General features: G+C 38.4%; 4 protein-coding genes across 7 annotated transcripts; 1 reads left to right on the plus strand and 3 right to left on the minus strand.

Moving 5' to 3' along the window:
- Window positions 1-8: 8 nt before the first annotated feature.
- On the plus strand, window positions 9-416 carry LOC140775084 (oleosin-like). Its single transcript, XM_073118334.1, has one exon. It carries the CDS (start codon window positions 9-11, stop codon window positions 414-416), a length of 408 nt encoding a protein of 135 aa, XP_072974435.1.
- LOC140775117 (probable amino acid permease 7) lies at window positions 413-2,589 on the minus strand. The gene is made up of 7 exons (XM_073118379.1): window positions 2,464-2,589; window positions 2,119-2,352; window positions 1,949-2,042; window positions 1,653-1,867; window positions 1,421-1,554; window positions 1,089-1,316; window positions 413-1,009 (listed from the first exon to the last, which is right to left on the minus strand). Exons 1-7 carry the CDS (start codon window positions 2,531-2,533, stop codon window positions 608-610), a joined length of 1,377 nt encoding a protein of 458 aa, XP_072974480.1. The 5' UTR covers window positions 2,534-2,589; the 3' UTR covers window positions 413-607.
- Window positions 2,590-4,101: 1,512 nt separating this feature from the next.
- Window positions 4,102-7,241, minus strand: LOC140774076 (probable amino acid permease 7). Of its 3 annotated transcripts, none has more exons than XM_073116924.1 (7): window positions 6,684-7,241; window positions 6,325-6,558; window positions 6,139-6,232; window positions 5,786-6,000; window positions 5,251-5,384; window positions 4,812-5,152; window positions 4,549-4,681 (listed from the first exon to the last, which is right to left on the minus strand). In XM_073116924.1, the coding sequence occupies exons 2-6, from the start codon at window positions 6,446-6,448 to the stop codon at window positions 4,826-4,828; spliced, it is 894 nt and encodes a 297-aa protein (XP_072973025.1). In that variant the 5' UTR covers window positions 6,449-6,558; window positions 6,684-7,241; the 3' UTR covers window positions 4,549-4,681; window positions 4,812-4,825. The 3 variants fall into 3 exon arrangements, with proteins under 3 accessions (XP_072973023.1, XP_072973025.1, XP_072973024.1); XM_073116923.1 differs by having other exon boundaries at window positions 4,576-4,712; XM_073116922.1 differs by lacking the exon at window positions 4,812-5,152 and having other exon boundaries at window positions 4,102-4,712.
- Window positions 7,242-7,484: 243 nt separating this feature from the next.
- Window positions 7,485-14,356, minus strand: LOC140774075 (probable amino acid permease 7). 2 transcript variants are annotated; one of them, XM_073116920.1, is made up of 7 exons: window positions 14,069-14,356; window positions 13,745-13,981; window positions 12,750-12,843; window positions 9,042-9,256; window positions 8,426-8,559; window positions 8,099-8,326; window positions 7,485-7,983 (listed from the first exon to the last, which is right to left on the minus strand). In XM_073116920.1, exons 1-7 carry the CDS (start codon window positions 14,160-14,162, stop codon window positions 7,582-7,584), a joined length of 1,404 nt encoding a protein of 467 aa, XP_072973021.1. In that variant the 5' UTR covers window positions 14,163-14,356; the 3' UTR covers window positions 7,485-7,581. The 2 variants fall into 2 exon arrangements, with proteins under 2 accessions (XP_072973021.1, XP_072973022.1); XM_073116921.1 differs by lacking the exons at window positions 12,750-12,843; window positions 13,745-13,981; window positions 14,069-14,356 and adding exons at window positions 9,397-9,490; window positions 9,589-9,822; window positions 9,943-10,100.
- Between the last annotated feature and the right edge of the window lie 572 nt (window positions 14,357-14,928).

The raw sequence follows: 14,928 nt of genomic DNA on the forward strand, positions 1-14,928 counted from the left end.
TTATAAACATGGCTGACTACCTTAGCCTTGGGGGCTTCACCTTAGTGGGCGTCGCCGTCGCAGGCCCATTAGTGGTGATGATGGGCTTCACTTTCTCGGCATGCATCACGCTCCTAGTCATGGCTTCCCCTCTCTTGCTCCTCTTCAGCCCAATTCTCGCACCGGCGGCGTTGGTCCTCGCCGCCTCGGTGGTCAGCTTTGTGGCGGCCGCCGCTATGGCGTTGGCAGGGGTTTGGGCCCTTACGTGGGCTTACAAGCAAGTTCGAGTCGGAAGGGGGCCGCCGGTGGTGGGCTGGGAGGAGGACACGTTGACGGAGTCCAGGCAGAGGGTGAGGCAGCGAGTGGAGGACTTTGGTGGGTACTTGCAGAAGAAGGTTGAGGTTCTCCCACCTGGAGATAGACTGATCGATCATTAGAGGTGGACATTGAGATAGTCGTAGTACTCACTGTGTGAGGAGAGGCTTTTCTTCTTCTTCTTCTTTTAGTCCTGTAGTTAATGCTCTAACAAGTGTGATAAACCTTTCTCCCTATGGACTTTTGTTTAAGAAAAAAAGAAGAAGAAGAAAATTCATTTATTACTTTCTAATTCATATACCCAAACGGGGTGTTAGTGTAGCTTCTCACGTACAAGTCCTTCCACAGAACCAACAAAGGCAAATGCACTCACAAGCAAGCACCCAGCACTGAACACCTCAAGAAGAATCCATCTCTTTGTCCAAGTTTTTATCTTCCTCTGCACGAAGTACATCTCCACAGGGAAGTAGATTGCCAAGGGCCAGAAGTTGAGGGCACCCATGAGTCCCAGGATCTGGTTGAAGTAAGGGAAGTACATGGCCAGCCCTGTAGTTGTTACAACATAGATTGTTCTGAAGCATAGCCTGAGGAGATTCAATCTATAAGCTGGTACGATTGGCAACTTGATAGTGTAGAATTTGTTCACAAAGCCACTGTTGGGGAACTTGGCATGAAACCATCTGTCCACAAATGAGAAAATTGGCTGGCTGAAGACCTATACATAGCCATCAACAATTAAAGATTTAGAATTTGAATCTGACACTGAGTAGAGTGTGAGACGTAGAATTTTTTACCTGATAACCACCAACTAGATGGAGAACTATGCATGCGTTGGCGAAGTCGATGAGCCAGTAGGGCTCATAGAAGCCAAACCCTGTGAGGAAGTTCCCTGGTGCATTGTTTCCAAAGGCAGCATAGCCAAAGCAGCCACAGCAGAGGTAGAAGAATGTGGTGAGAGAAACTGAGATCATAGAGGCCTTCTTCATCGTTTTATTCTCCGGCGGCGGCGACTTCAAGGTGTCCTTCAATTTGATCATAATTCGATGTTTGCAGTTTAGTCTCTCATGTTCATAAAGAAGCATTCTGTAGAAGAACTTTCTTAATTGACTATATATGATCACCTCACCTCTATTTCTAAGAGAACCAGGGAGTATGGGAAGGCAAATGCTATGTCTCCAAGCGCCTGCGAAACTCGCCAAACTTTCTGTCCAGGGGATGCCATCAGAGTGCCTGCAATGCTCCCTTTGATATGTCCATTACCTGCAACACAACGCAAATAGCAGAAGAGCTAAGAAATTCAGCAGTACAAATGCCATCAGTTCTCACCTGGTATGAAGATGAGGATTAATAGTACGTACCAATCGTTTTGGCCAGGCCAAGGGCGAAACCGATGAACGAATATGAGAAAGACATGATCGCCGCCACAACGGAAAGCCATGCCATGTTGTGAAAATCTGGAATTTGAGAAAGTACTACCTGAACGGCTCCAAACAACAGCATGTAGAAACTATTTCCATACGAACATGGAGCTTTGTGTCCTTGTTTGTGGTAGCAATTTGATTTCATGATTGCCCTGTTCTTATGTGCAGAAATCCATAGTCATGTTATCCATATATGAAGACTAACGAAGCAAATTTTATGATTTGGAAATTACCTCAAACTAGTTGCAGTGGTGAGTGTGTATGCAACACCAGTCCCGTACATGCTCAGGTATTGAAGTATCCCACAAAGCCATGTCCTCTTTCTACCTGAACTGCCATGGAATTATGCTATAGAAACCATTGAGTGATTCAAATTAGTAGTGAGAGATTTTTGTGTTACTACCTAGGTTGACTCTAACAGCATCCATGTAAGAGTAGTTCCTGGTTCCAGTCACTGGATCAGGAGACCTGTAACAATCTGAGAGCAGGAAGGCAGAGACATAGGTGACAATAGCAAAGCAAATCATGGACACAGGGCCTGCAATCCAACCCAATTGTGCTACACTCCATGCAAGAGATAGCACACCGGATCCGATGACCGTCGTGATTATATGCGCGATACATGTAAACAGAGTTCCTGATTGAGTTGTGTCATCAAAAGGCATCAAAATTAGGATGTCATCAATGTTGTCGATTGAAGGAATATACTGAGGAAGGAACAAGTATTGAAGTGTAAGAGTGGAATTACCAGTTCTTGTGAGGCGCCCGTCGTCGTCGCAGGAGCCATTACTGTGTTCAAGAGAGAAGTGACCTACCATATTCTTAGGACAGAGAAGAATCTTGCACTATCAATTGAAAAGGTGAGGTTTTTATAGAAGTGAATATCTAATTCATGGGTAGTTTTACCAACTGTTTAATTCCTCCAGTGAAATTACTATAGGGTAGATCTGCCACTTTAATAAGCTTTATAACAGCATACAGTTTCAGATCATCAATGTGGTATTGGAGAAATGAGTGATACATGCAACTGGTTGTCTATTATTTGGATATAGTCCACTTTCAAACTCTCTTAAAGAAACCCATGTCTTCTACTACAACTTGCTGCTCTGCAGTTCAAGATTTGTCTCCTTCCCACCCACCTTATCCTCTCTTCCTCCCACAACTGCAGCAAAAACTAGTAGCTGCTATTCTTGACTGGGTCATCTCTAGTATCAATTGTCATACATTATGTACTAGGAGAAAGATTTCAAAAGTTGTGTGTAATGACTAAGGACCATTGTGTATCCTGCCTTGGTTTCTTCTCGTTTGTTTTCCAAAATCACACAGCAGCTGAAGTCCAAGCAAAGCAAGTCAGCGCATAGTTCAAAGTTTCACCCGGGATAGAACAGTATCAGCCGACACTCATTGGTTAAGACAGTAACTATCAAGATCTCTAGTTTTGGCATTTGTTTTGGACCACAATCCTGATAGCACCTCTATTTCAGTTTAGGATATTCATTTTTTTATGGGTCAAAAACTGAAATCAATCGGAATTGAAACTTGAAAGCATGGTGCAATAATCTTTTTGCACTCTATTATCCTTGAGAAACAAACTACTTTACTATAACTGAGTTCCGCCCACTTCTCTGAAAAAAAAGAGAATAACTTTGTAACATCACCATACATATAACCTGCTTTCATGTTGTTATTTATTTCCTTCAATTTGAGCAATTTCTTATTACTCCTATCAATATTTTGTAACAAAGGGACAAAAGAGACACAGGTTTCGGGCTTAGACTTTGTTCGTATTGGGCAGTTGTTTTGGTGCAGTGCATGGAGAATGTTTAAAATATCTATAACTTCCATATGCTTGCACAAAATTCCAGCATGAGAAATATATTTGTTTATTAATGAGTGGCTAATTATTATTGAATGAGATCTCAATTCCAGCTAAGGTTTCATTAGATATCTTACAAAGACGATGTACTAGCAGTGCATCAAAGATGCAGCCATAGATTCCCCCGATAGGCTACAATTACCACGAGCAAACATATTAATGATGAAGTTTGCTATGCTACTAGTTGTTATGCTACTATACTAAACTAATAATACTTGTACTTGCTCTGCTATTCTGTCCAAGCATGACTGAAGAAGAGTTACGGGGTCAAAATAAATCTGAAGGAATAAAATTCATTTGATTTAGGAAATACCTATTTGATTTTTTTCTTTTTGAGTCCGGTTACGAGGTCTGAATAGTAGGCATGAATCATAGTTCAAATATTTCTTTTCTTGATCTATTTGATCAATTCTATATATATTCCTACTCTCTCTCTCTGTCTTGAAAGAAGGTGAATATTAACTTTGCTCTTGGAAAGAGAGAGGAAAAAAGAAACCTTTCTTTCTCTATCTTGGACCATTTATATATTAGTGTCAGCGGAATCCAAGCATCAATAGACCCAATTGAGCTTATATAGTAGACAACACGTACAACAAATGCTGGTTACACGTATAAGGTGTTGATTCACAAGCAGTCTACTAGTTTGCATTCAGAATTGGCAGCAACACAAGTGGTAGATTACTAAATACAAATGCAGAATTGGGTGTAAGATTGAGTTTCTAGCTTAGCTTCTCACTGACAACTCCTTCCACAGAGCCAATAAAGGCAAATATGCTGACAAGCAAGCATGCAACACTGAAGGTCTGAAGAATGATCCATTTCTTTGTCCAGGTTTCTATCTTTCTCTGCACAAAGTACATCTCCACAGGGAAGTAGATGGCTAAAGGCCAGAAATTGAAGGCCCCAAGCAAACCCAGCACCTCATTGAAGTAAGGGAAGAACATGGCAAGCCCTGTAGTGGATGCAACATAGATGGTTCTGAAACATATCCGGAGGAGATTAAATCTGTAAGCTGGTAGGAATGGCAACTTGATAGTGTAGAAGGTCTTCACAGATCCATTGTTGGGGAACTTCTCCGAGGACCACCTGTCTACAAATGAGAACACTTGTTGGCTAAATACCTACAAAGCATCATAAAAGAAATTTTTTTCCAGTAAGTTCTAATGAACAAAGTATATGTATAGAGAGAGGTAGATAGATAGCTTTTTCGAAGAGTTTACTTGATAAGCACTAATTAGGTGAAGAACAATGCATGCATTGGCGAAGTCAATGAGCCAGAATGGTTCATAGAAGCCAAAGCCTGTGAGGAGGTTTCCTGGAGTATCATTTCCAAAGGATAAGCACTAATTAGTTGAAGAACAATGCATGCATTGGCGAAGTCAATGAGCCAGAATGGTTCATAGAAGCCAAAGCCTGTGAGGAGGTTTCCTGGAGTATCATTTCCAAAGGCAGCATAGCCAAAGCAGCCACAGCATAGGTAAAAGAATGTAGTGATGAAAATGGAGATCATAGATGCTTTCTTCATTGTTTGATTCTCGGGCGGCGGTGACTTCAGTGTATCCTTTATTCAAGTTTTTTCGGGGGGTTAAAATTTACTTATTGGCAGAAATGGAAGAAAATTATTCAGATTGCAGTCTGTGGAATTAGAAGTTGATATACCTGTATTTCGAGGAGAATTATGGAGTATGGGTAGGCAAATGCTATATCTCCAAGTGCTTGAGAAACTCGCCATGTTTTCCTCACTGAAGATGCCAGAGGAATTCCTCCAATACCTCCTTTGATGCTTCCATTGGCTGAAATGTTACAGATATATTGAAGTTCATAATAAGAGAAAGTATCAGAGTCCACTGCTTTGTTGACTTTTCTCCTGGATATGCCTTATAATTCACATGAAGTTGTCAACAGACAATTACTCAGTAAGTTGTATGCTTATGAACATGAATATGTAAATATATTTCCTTAAATCTCATTATAGTAGTAGATACATAAATATATGTAGTCCATCGTATTATTCATCATGAAGTTATATACTTTCATGATCCTTTTACTATAAATTTTACTTTGGCCTAACAGTCAAAGTTCCAATACTGTATCGAAAGAGTTTACAAATATGTTAAAATCTATAATTTAAACTTATTAATCATGTATGAACAATTAGCAGAGGTCATGACAAAGGAGGCAATCTGAACAATACCAATCACTTTGGCGATGCCAAGAGAGAATCCGATAAAAGAATAGGAGAATGACATAATTGCCGCCATGACAGAAAGCCATGCCATGTTGTGAAAATCTGGTATCTGCGAAAGCACTATCTGAACTCCTCCAAACATCAGCATGTAGAAGCTATCTCCATATGCACATGGAGCCTTGTCCCCTTCTTTGTGATAACAGTCCGATTTCTTAATCGCCCTATGAATTACAGATACATATAAATAATTAAGAGAACATAGCATTAACCATCTTACAGATGATGTAAATGATAAAGCAATTATTCTAATAACACTTAACACTAGTTTTGATTGCTTGAAGTAGTGGTAGATCAAGTACCTCATACTAGTTGAAGTAGTGATTGTATATGCAATAGAAGTCCCATACAGGCTGACATATTGAACTAACCCACAAAACCATGTCTGCTTTTGGCCTGAATTGCCATGAAATTGTATTACAGAAGCTAAAGACTAGTAATTGGGTATAATATGTACATAGTGACAGTGAGAGATGCTGTGATACTACCAAGGTTTACTCTAACAGCATCCATGTAAGAGTGGTTCCTGGTTCCAGTGACTGGATGAGGAGACCTGTAACAATCTGAGAGCAGGAAGGCAGAGACATAGGTGACAACAGCAAAGCAAAGCATGGACACAGGTCCTGCAATCCAACCCAATTGTGTTGTGCTCCATGCGAGAGAGAGCACGCCGGATCCGATAACAGCAGTGATTATATGTGCTATACATGTCCACAGAGTTCCTGATTGTATTGGTGATGCCAAAAGGATTCAAAATTTAGGGTGGCATAACATATTAACATGAGTAGATTGAAGGAATGGAACAGAAGGTGAGGAAAAGGAGAAGTGTAGTGCATAACGGAATTACCGGATCTTAAAACACGTTTGTTGTCGTCCAAAGAACCATCAGTTAGTTCAACAGACTGGTAAACTGTGATAGATCTATTAAGAATCTATCTTTATGTCAGAATCCCTACCAATGTCTTGGTAGACTAGTCACTGAGTACATTAAAAGTTTGGCCTTATTATATCCCAGTCAAAAGTTTGGCTTGACTTCACCTCAGCAGCTAAGGAATTAAGAGGGCCAGACAAAGACAGGCATGTCTCTAATTGTGCCATTGTACCTCCTGGTCTTCCAACTCTCTAGAAAAAGATCCAGATTCTATTCATCTACAGTTGTGTCTCCTTGCACAACTTGATCCCCAGATAAAGAGACTGTCATTTTTTTTTTCACACTGCATTTAATTCTCCTTTTGTCCCTCTCAGAGCTTCAACAAAAAGAGATTCTAAAGAAAAGATCATTCTCTTTCCTTCTTATTACAAGGCAAATGCTATGTCTTCAAGTGCTTGTGAAAAAAACCATGGAATTATGTTATAGAAATCATCGAGTGATTCAACTAAGTAGTGAGAGATTTTTGTGCTACTACTAGGCCTGTCAATCTAGCTTGTTCTTCCCAAACAACTCGTGTTCTGCTCGAATTCTTTGCCAACATCTAAACTCGAAATATAAACGAGCTGAAGACGAGAAAATCCAAGAGAAAATTTAACGGTTGAAAATCTTGGTTTCAAGCATCCATGGACCCAATTAAGTGAGTCTATACAGTAGACAACATGTACAACAAATGCTGTTTACTTGTATAAGGCATTGATTCACAAGCAATCTACTAGAGGGAGGAAAAAAAAACTCAAGATGACATTGAGAATGCCAACAGTACATGTGGTAGATTACTAAATACAAAAGGAGAATTGGATGTTAGATTGATCTGCTAGCTTAGTTTCTCACTGAGAACTCCTTCCACAGAGCCAACAAAGGCAAATATGCTGACAAGCAAGCATCCAACACTGAAGGTCTGAAGAATGATCCATTTCTTTGTCCATGTTTCTATCTTTCTCTGCACAAAGTACATCTCCACAGGGAAGTAGATGGCTAAAGGCCAGAAATTGAAGGCCCCCAGCAAACCCAACACTTCATTGAAGTAAGGGAAGAACATGGCAAGCCCTGTAGTGGATGCAACATAGATGGTTCTGAAACATATCCTGAGGAGATTAAGTTTGTAAGCTGGTAGGAATGGCAACTTGATAGTGTAGAAGTTATTCACAAATCCATTGTTGGGGAACTTGTCTGAGGACCATCTGTCTACAAATGAGAACACTGGCTGGCTATATACCTACATAGCATCATAAAAGATTTTTCTTCTTGTCAGTAAGTTCTAATGAACAAAGTTGTATATATGCATATATATATATATATAGAATGGAGTATAACTTTATATAAGAATTTACTTGATAACCACCAACTAGGTGAACAACAACGCATGCATTGGCGAAGTCGATGAGCCAGTATGGTTCATAGAAGCCAAACCCTGTGAGGAGATTCCCTGGAGTATCATTTCCAAAGGCAGCATAGCCGAAGCAGCCACAGCAGAGGTAAAAGAATGTAGTGATGAAAATGGAGATCATAGACGCTTTCTTCATTGTTTGGTTCTCCGGTGGCGGTGACTTCAGTGTATTCTTCATTCAGAGATTTTTTTTATGGTTAAAATTTACTTCTTAGCTTAAAATAGAAGAAAATTATTCAGATGCAGTCTATGGAATTAGAAATTGACATACCTGTATTTCTAGGAGAATTATGGAGTATGGGTAGGCAAATGCTATATCTCCAAGTGCTTGAGAAACTCGCCATGTTTTCTGCGCTGAAGATGACAGAGGAATGCCTCCAATGTCCCCTTTGATGCTTCCATTGGCTGAAATGTTAGAGATATTATTAAGAAAAAGTATCAGAGTTCACTGCTCTGTTTATAAATACATGGTCCAATTTGGACCTGCCACTTTTATGGGTGACAATAGGTTCTAAGATGTCTTTATTTTGCATAAAATCTTCCAGGGTGTTTCTTCTTTGTTAGCTTTTCTCCTTGATATGCCTTATAATTCACATAAGCTGCATAAAATCTTTACGTAGACAAATACTTCTAGGCATGACAGCATAACAATTTTGAAATGATAAGAATAAATGGAAGAATATTTATATCTTAGCAAGCTGTAATTATTCATCATTAAGTTGTATATAGTTTGATCATAATATATAGAGAGTGATTACTGGAACCATCTTTGAAGAAACAGTCAAAGTTCTGATACTTAATCAAAAGAGCTTACAAAAATGCTATCAGATGCCCATTAAAATCTCAAGTAGCAGAGGTCATCGTAAAGGAAGCAATATGAGAAATACCAATCACTTTGGCGATGCCAAGAGCGAACCCGATAAAAGAATAGGAGAAGGACATAATTGCTGCCACAACAGAAAGCCATGCCATATCATGGAAATCGGGTATCTGCGAAAATACTATCTGAACAGCTCCAAATATCAGCATATAGAAGCTATCTCCATATGCACAAGGAGCCTTGTGCCCTTCTTTGTGATAACAGTCTGATTTCTTAATCGCCCTACGAATTACAAACATATATAAATCATTAAGAGAGAATAGCATTATCCAGCTTACAACTGATGTAGATAGATAAAGTAGTTGTTTTAATAACAATTAGCACTTGTTTTGATTGCTTGAATTTACTGTTGGATAGAATACCTCATACTAGTTGAAGTAGTGATTGTATATGCAATAGCAGTCCCAAACATGCTCAAATATTGAAGTAACCCACAAAACCATGTCTGCTTTTGGCCTGAATTGCCATGAAACTATGTTACAGAAGCTAAAAACTAGTACTTGACTACTAGATATAATTGGACTGAGTGATAGTGCGAGATGCTGCGATGCTACCTAGGTTCACTCTAACAGCATCCATGTAAGAGGGGTTCCTGGTTCCAGTGACTGGATGAGGAGACCTGTAACAATCTGAGAGAAGGAAGGCAGAGACATAGGTGACAATAGCAAAGCAAAGCATGGACAAAGGCCCTGCGATCCAACCCAATTGTGCAGTGCTCCATGCCAGAGAGAGCACGCCAGATCCGATAACCGCAGTGATTATATGGGCTATACATGTCCACAGAGTTCCTGATTGTATTGGTGATGCCAAAAGGATTCAAAATTTAGGATGGCATAACATAGTAGATTGTAAGGAATGGAACGGAAGGTGAGGAAAAGGAGGAGTAGTGAAGTGCATAATGGAATTACCAGTTCTTATAACGCGTTTGTCATCGTCGAAAGAACCATCTGTTAGCTCAAGAGAGCGATGAACTGCCATTAAGTCAGCTCACAGTGAGCAATGCTTTAGCTACTATGCTTTGGATAGGGAGCAATATATAGGAAGGACAAGGGTGAGAGGTAGGAAAAGAAATGTAATTTTTATTATACATAATTGATATTCCGAATCTTTTGCTCTGATACCAATTTGTGTTAGTTTCCACATACAAGGCTTAGTCCCTTCTTGGCTTCTTGATTCATCTATAGTACTAATGATAGGCCCATTAAGATTCTATCTTTATGTCATAATCCTTACCAATATCTTAGTAGATCAGTCACTGGCTGAATCAAAATTTGGCCTTATATCCCCTCAGATGAATGATCATCCAATCACAGCTTCAGATCAGTTCATCAAGGTGTAGGCTCTCAGACCAATGAGCAGTATTATCCAAAAATAAGAGAGCAAGACAAAGAAAGAAATGTCTCTAGTTGTGCCATTGTGGACCTCCTGGTCTTTCAACCTTCTAGAAAAAGACCAGATTCCATTCATTGGCACATCTGTCTCCTTCCACAACTTGCTCCTCTCCAGCACTCAAACAAGAGGCTTGTCTTCTTTTTTTTCTCACCCTACCAATAATTCTCTTTTTGTCCCTCTCAGAGCTGCAGCAGAAAGTAGTAGTAACTTTAAAAAGAGATTCTATACAAAAGATCATCTTCTTCTTCCCTTCTTATAATTACTTTTCTTGTCAGAATACCTCAAAGAGTATAGAATTGTTCAACAACCCACTGTGGAGTTGGATTTCTCTTACATACTAAATTGGTTTTAAAGATTGAACAAGAGCATGACTAAATCTAGGACCTCATATTAGATGGTATACATATAATTCCCACAAATATTCTACTCCCTGGTCTTCCTCAAAAGAAGAGCTACCTTCCTTCCACTAGCTGTTGACTAATGACTAGTAGGAAAAGCCAGTGTATCTTCTTCCTCATCTGTTTGTTGTACCCTCTATCCAAATTCTCTAACAAAAGGCAAGAAGACAAAAGATGGACAGCCCAAAGGTGGTGGCAAGTAGACAGTCTATTTATTTTGACGTTCAGAGTAGGGTGGACCGGTGGGTTTGGACACACCGTTGGATATATATATATACAGTACATCAATCATATGTAATTGTACTTAAAAATTAGATACACAGGATTCACAGAATTAGAATGAGCACAAATGATATCTGATGGGCATGATCTATACACCTCCACATAATCCCACTGTTTCACTCCCAACATTTTATTTTTAATTCCTATAAACACATTCTAAGTTTTTTTTAAAAAAACTTAACATTGACTAATGGAATAGACTGATAAAGACTATTCCACTATTTTCTTTTAAATAGTCCTACTTTAACCTCAAAATCCTGCTCCTTTTAGATATACATTAATATTTAAAAACTTATTGCACTGAGTTTTTTTTTTCTTACATTTATTCATTAAAATAACTAATGGAGGCGTTTTATAGATTAAATAGGTTTTTTTCTTTTTTGATTAAAGGAGTTGAACAACTCAGCTAATCTAATGGTTACATTACGAGGTCGAACAATCTCCAATCTATCCAACTCTAAAATTTTAGCTAATTCAGGGGGTGAGCTATTTAGCCCAACCCACTGGTTTCCTACGGCCGACTTCCTACCTACATTAGCTAGTCAATCAACTGCCATGTTACCCTCCCGGTAAGTATGCTTAAACAAAACTTTACAAAAACTAGATACCATTAACGCACACCTTTGGGATATCCCTCTCAGCCTCTAAAGACAACTGTCCTCCCCTTCGATAACTTTGATTATATTTAAAGCATCTAATTCCGCTATCACCTGATAACTTTGATTAAATAGGTTTTTCAATGATAATTTTTTATTATTTTCTGAAAAATCTATTGCAGCAAGCCCGGAATCATCTACAAGGCAGGTTATAGAATTTTCCTACATCTCGTGTATGCATTGCATTTACTGTGGTGTCGTAGCGTGATTACTTAAAACACGTGAGCAGATTATAAGAAATTCCTACAGCCTGAGCTGTATGTAGTAATAAAGACTGCGAGGCAAGAAAGGGCCAGCCCAAGGCCATTGTGGGCCTCTCTATGGACAAACACAATGCTCCAAAAATAAAGCCATTAATATTTATAGGAGACATAGCATATGCAACAGTAGATCTACTAAGTCACGGGTAGCTTATAGATAATAAAATCTTAATCTTTCATTTAAATATTTATTTATATTTTATTCGTGGGAATTGTTAAAGTTCCCATCAATTATTTGACATAAATATTTAAGTTGTTAAATTTATAGTTTACGCTTATGTTTTTTTTAAAGGAGAATTATTGTATACAGTTATATATATATATATATATATATATATATATATTAATCTTTATGTCTAATCTTTAAAATTCTTATTTTATATTTAAATAAATTCTTAGTAGTTAGTAGGATCGAGCACAAATTGGCCACGTGAGATTAGTTTGGAAAAGCTAATGGGCCTAAATATGCGGCCCAAATTGATTTCTTGGGCTGAGTTTATACTATGGATTCTATATCTTATTTTTTAGCGGAGTGGTATATCTTAAGGGTCTCTTTTCATGTATAATAGATGAATTTGGTATACGACTATTACTTATATACATTGCTGATTTATTACTTATATTTATGTTTGACTAAGTTTGTAAAAATAAAAAAAATTAAAAATTAAACATAGTTTTTATTAATTCTTTTATCCTCTAATATGATATATAAATTAGGCATATATACCTCATGCTGGTGGCAGATGTGATGGTGTATGCTATGGCACATCCATACAAGCTAGTTTTCTGAAAGAACCCACAGAACCACACACTCTTTCCTCCTACACCAAATATAGCAAGAAACATAATTAGTACATGTACATACGTGTATACTCATACATGCAAACTTTATCATATGCGTTTGTTGTGTCACAGTAGGAAAATGGTGGAAAATGATGAGATGCCATTGTTCGGATGCTAGAAACTGGGGCAAGTGGTGCCCAACTTTGGACCTCTCTATCAGTTAATAAAGTGCTACATATGGTTGGGTGAGGTCATAAGCAACTAACATATGCCAAGCTTGTCACAAAAACTTCACTGATTGGAGTCATTTGGACATGAACATGAGTAGTGTCCATTATTCCTCTTATGAAACGAGTAACTTTATTTTGATGGCAATTTGACATGATAATGGGGTCGTTAACGACTTAAAGTAAGTTGTTAATATATATGCATCTCCTCCTGGGCAAATTAGGTGGGACCTTTTTAAGACTTTGATTAAACAAAATGTTAATCTCCTCTAACAACTTCCTGCAGTCGGGGATGCAGAGGATCTGCATCCGAGTGGGATATATCTTCTATGAGGTGACATCAGGCACATAAAAAGTGTTGGGCCACGTCAGAGCACATCACCATAAGGTTTTTTTTTTTTAATTAATATTTTGGACCTAATTTGCAATGCAATCACAATCACTGCTACCTTCCAGTAGATGTGCACAGTTTGTATGCTATCAAAAGTGTTAGTTAACAGATTGGAGGTTATAACTTATAAGCTCTAATATGCTAGAATGAAAATGGTCATATTTCTCCTAAGCAAAAGATTGTTCTATTGGACATGTGAAATTGGGTAAAAGTTATATATATATATAGCCGATTTATTATGTAACAATTTAATTAGGCTTTTAGATTAATTGACTAATAAAAAGGAAAACATAAAATGATACAAGGAGTAGAAATGATCACCAAGATAGAGTTTCACAGCTTGCAGGTAAGAGTGGTTCCTGATATGGCCATACTCAGGATCAGGTGACCTATAGCAATCTGCAAGCAGGCTTGATTGGGTCACAGTGACTGCAGCAAAGATCACCAAGGCCAAAGGCCCTGCAATCCAGCCAAGCTGAGCCACACTCCATGCAAGAGATAGAACTCCAGATCCTATCACTGCTGTTATCACATGAGCAATGACAGTCCAAAGTGTGCCTAAAACCAAGATCAAAACATGGAAGAATTCTCAATACATACATATATATTTTCAAGATAAAGAAGAGTAGAGTTAAAATTACTCACCCGTTCTTACGACCTCCTCTTCTGATTCATCTGAATCCCTTGGAAGCTTTGGGAGAAGTGGAGTCTTCCTATCACCTCTTCCTCCTTCAACCATGGCTACTGGAACTGGGCTTAGAACGGGGGGCTGTGAGTTGTGATGTATACTTATTCCCTTTTGGATGCAACTCTGACTAGGAGCTTGGATAAGCTAATTAGGCTCGGTATAAACTCGAGCTTGTATAAAATTCATTCACTGGAAAATCCTCTCATGATGGAGAAAACTTTTAATCTAGCTCATGGTTTTGGACTTTGAGTGGTAGCTACCTTACCTAATTGCAACTGATAGCAATCCTAGTTTTAGGCTTAATAAAAGAAGGGCAATTCGTTTGATGTCATATATTCAGGTGGGTCCCTGATCAAGTTGCAAGAATTTCTTACAATCAGGGAAACACTGCAGACCGATGATAAAAAGAGGTTATTAGATAATAAGATCAACTAATGTATATCATATGCGATATTTAAAGGTAAGAATAAACTAATCAGTTATTCTGAAAATTGCATTACAAGCAGAAGTACCAACACAATACATGACTGCAAAATAAAATCCAGCCGCAGGAAATTCCTGCAGAAGATCTACGCTATCTAACTCATCCTATTACATGTTGACCACGAAACCTAGTTATTGTAATCTAATCTAGCCTATCTAGTTATTTTCCATACGCCATCTTTGTTCAAATTCAAGTTTACCAAATCTAGACGCATTGCCTTGCCTACGGGAACGTCCTGCAATATTTTCATACATCATTCATCCAGTATAGGGGCAAACTAAAAGGCTACTAAGAAGGAAAGCTGATCCAACGAACTATCGAACTGCTGCATAA

This window comes from Typha angustifolia, chromosome 13 (genome assembly GCF_048772165.1).
Source record: "Typha angustifolia cultivar Huaian chromosome 13, ASM4877216v1, whole genome shotgun sequence".
Lineage (NCBI taxonomy): Eukaryota > Viridiplantae > Streptophyta > Magnoliopsida > Poales > Typhaceae > Typha > Typha angustifolia.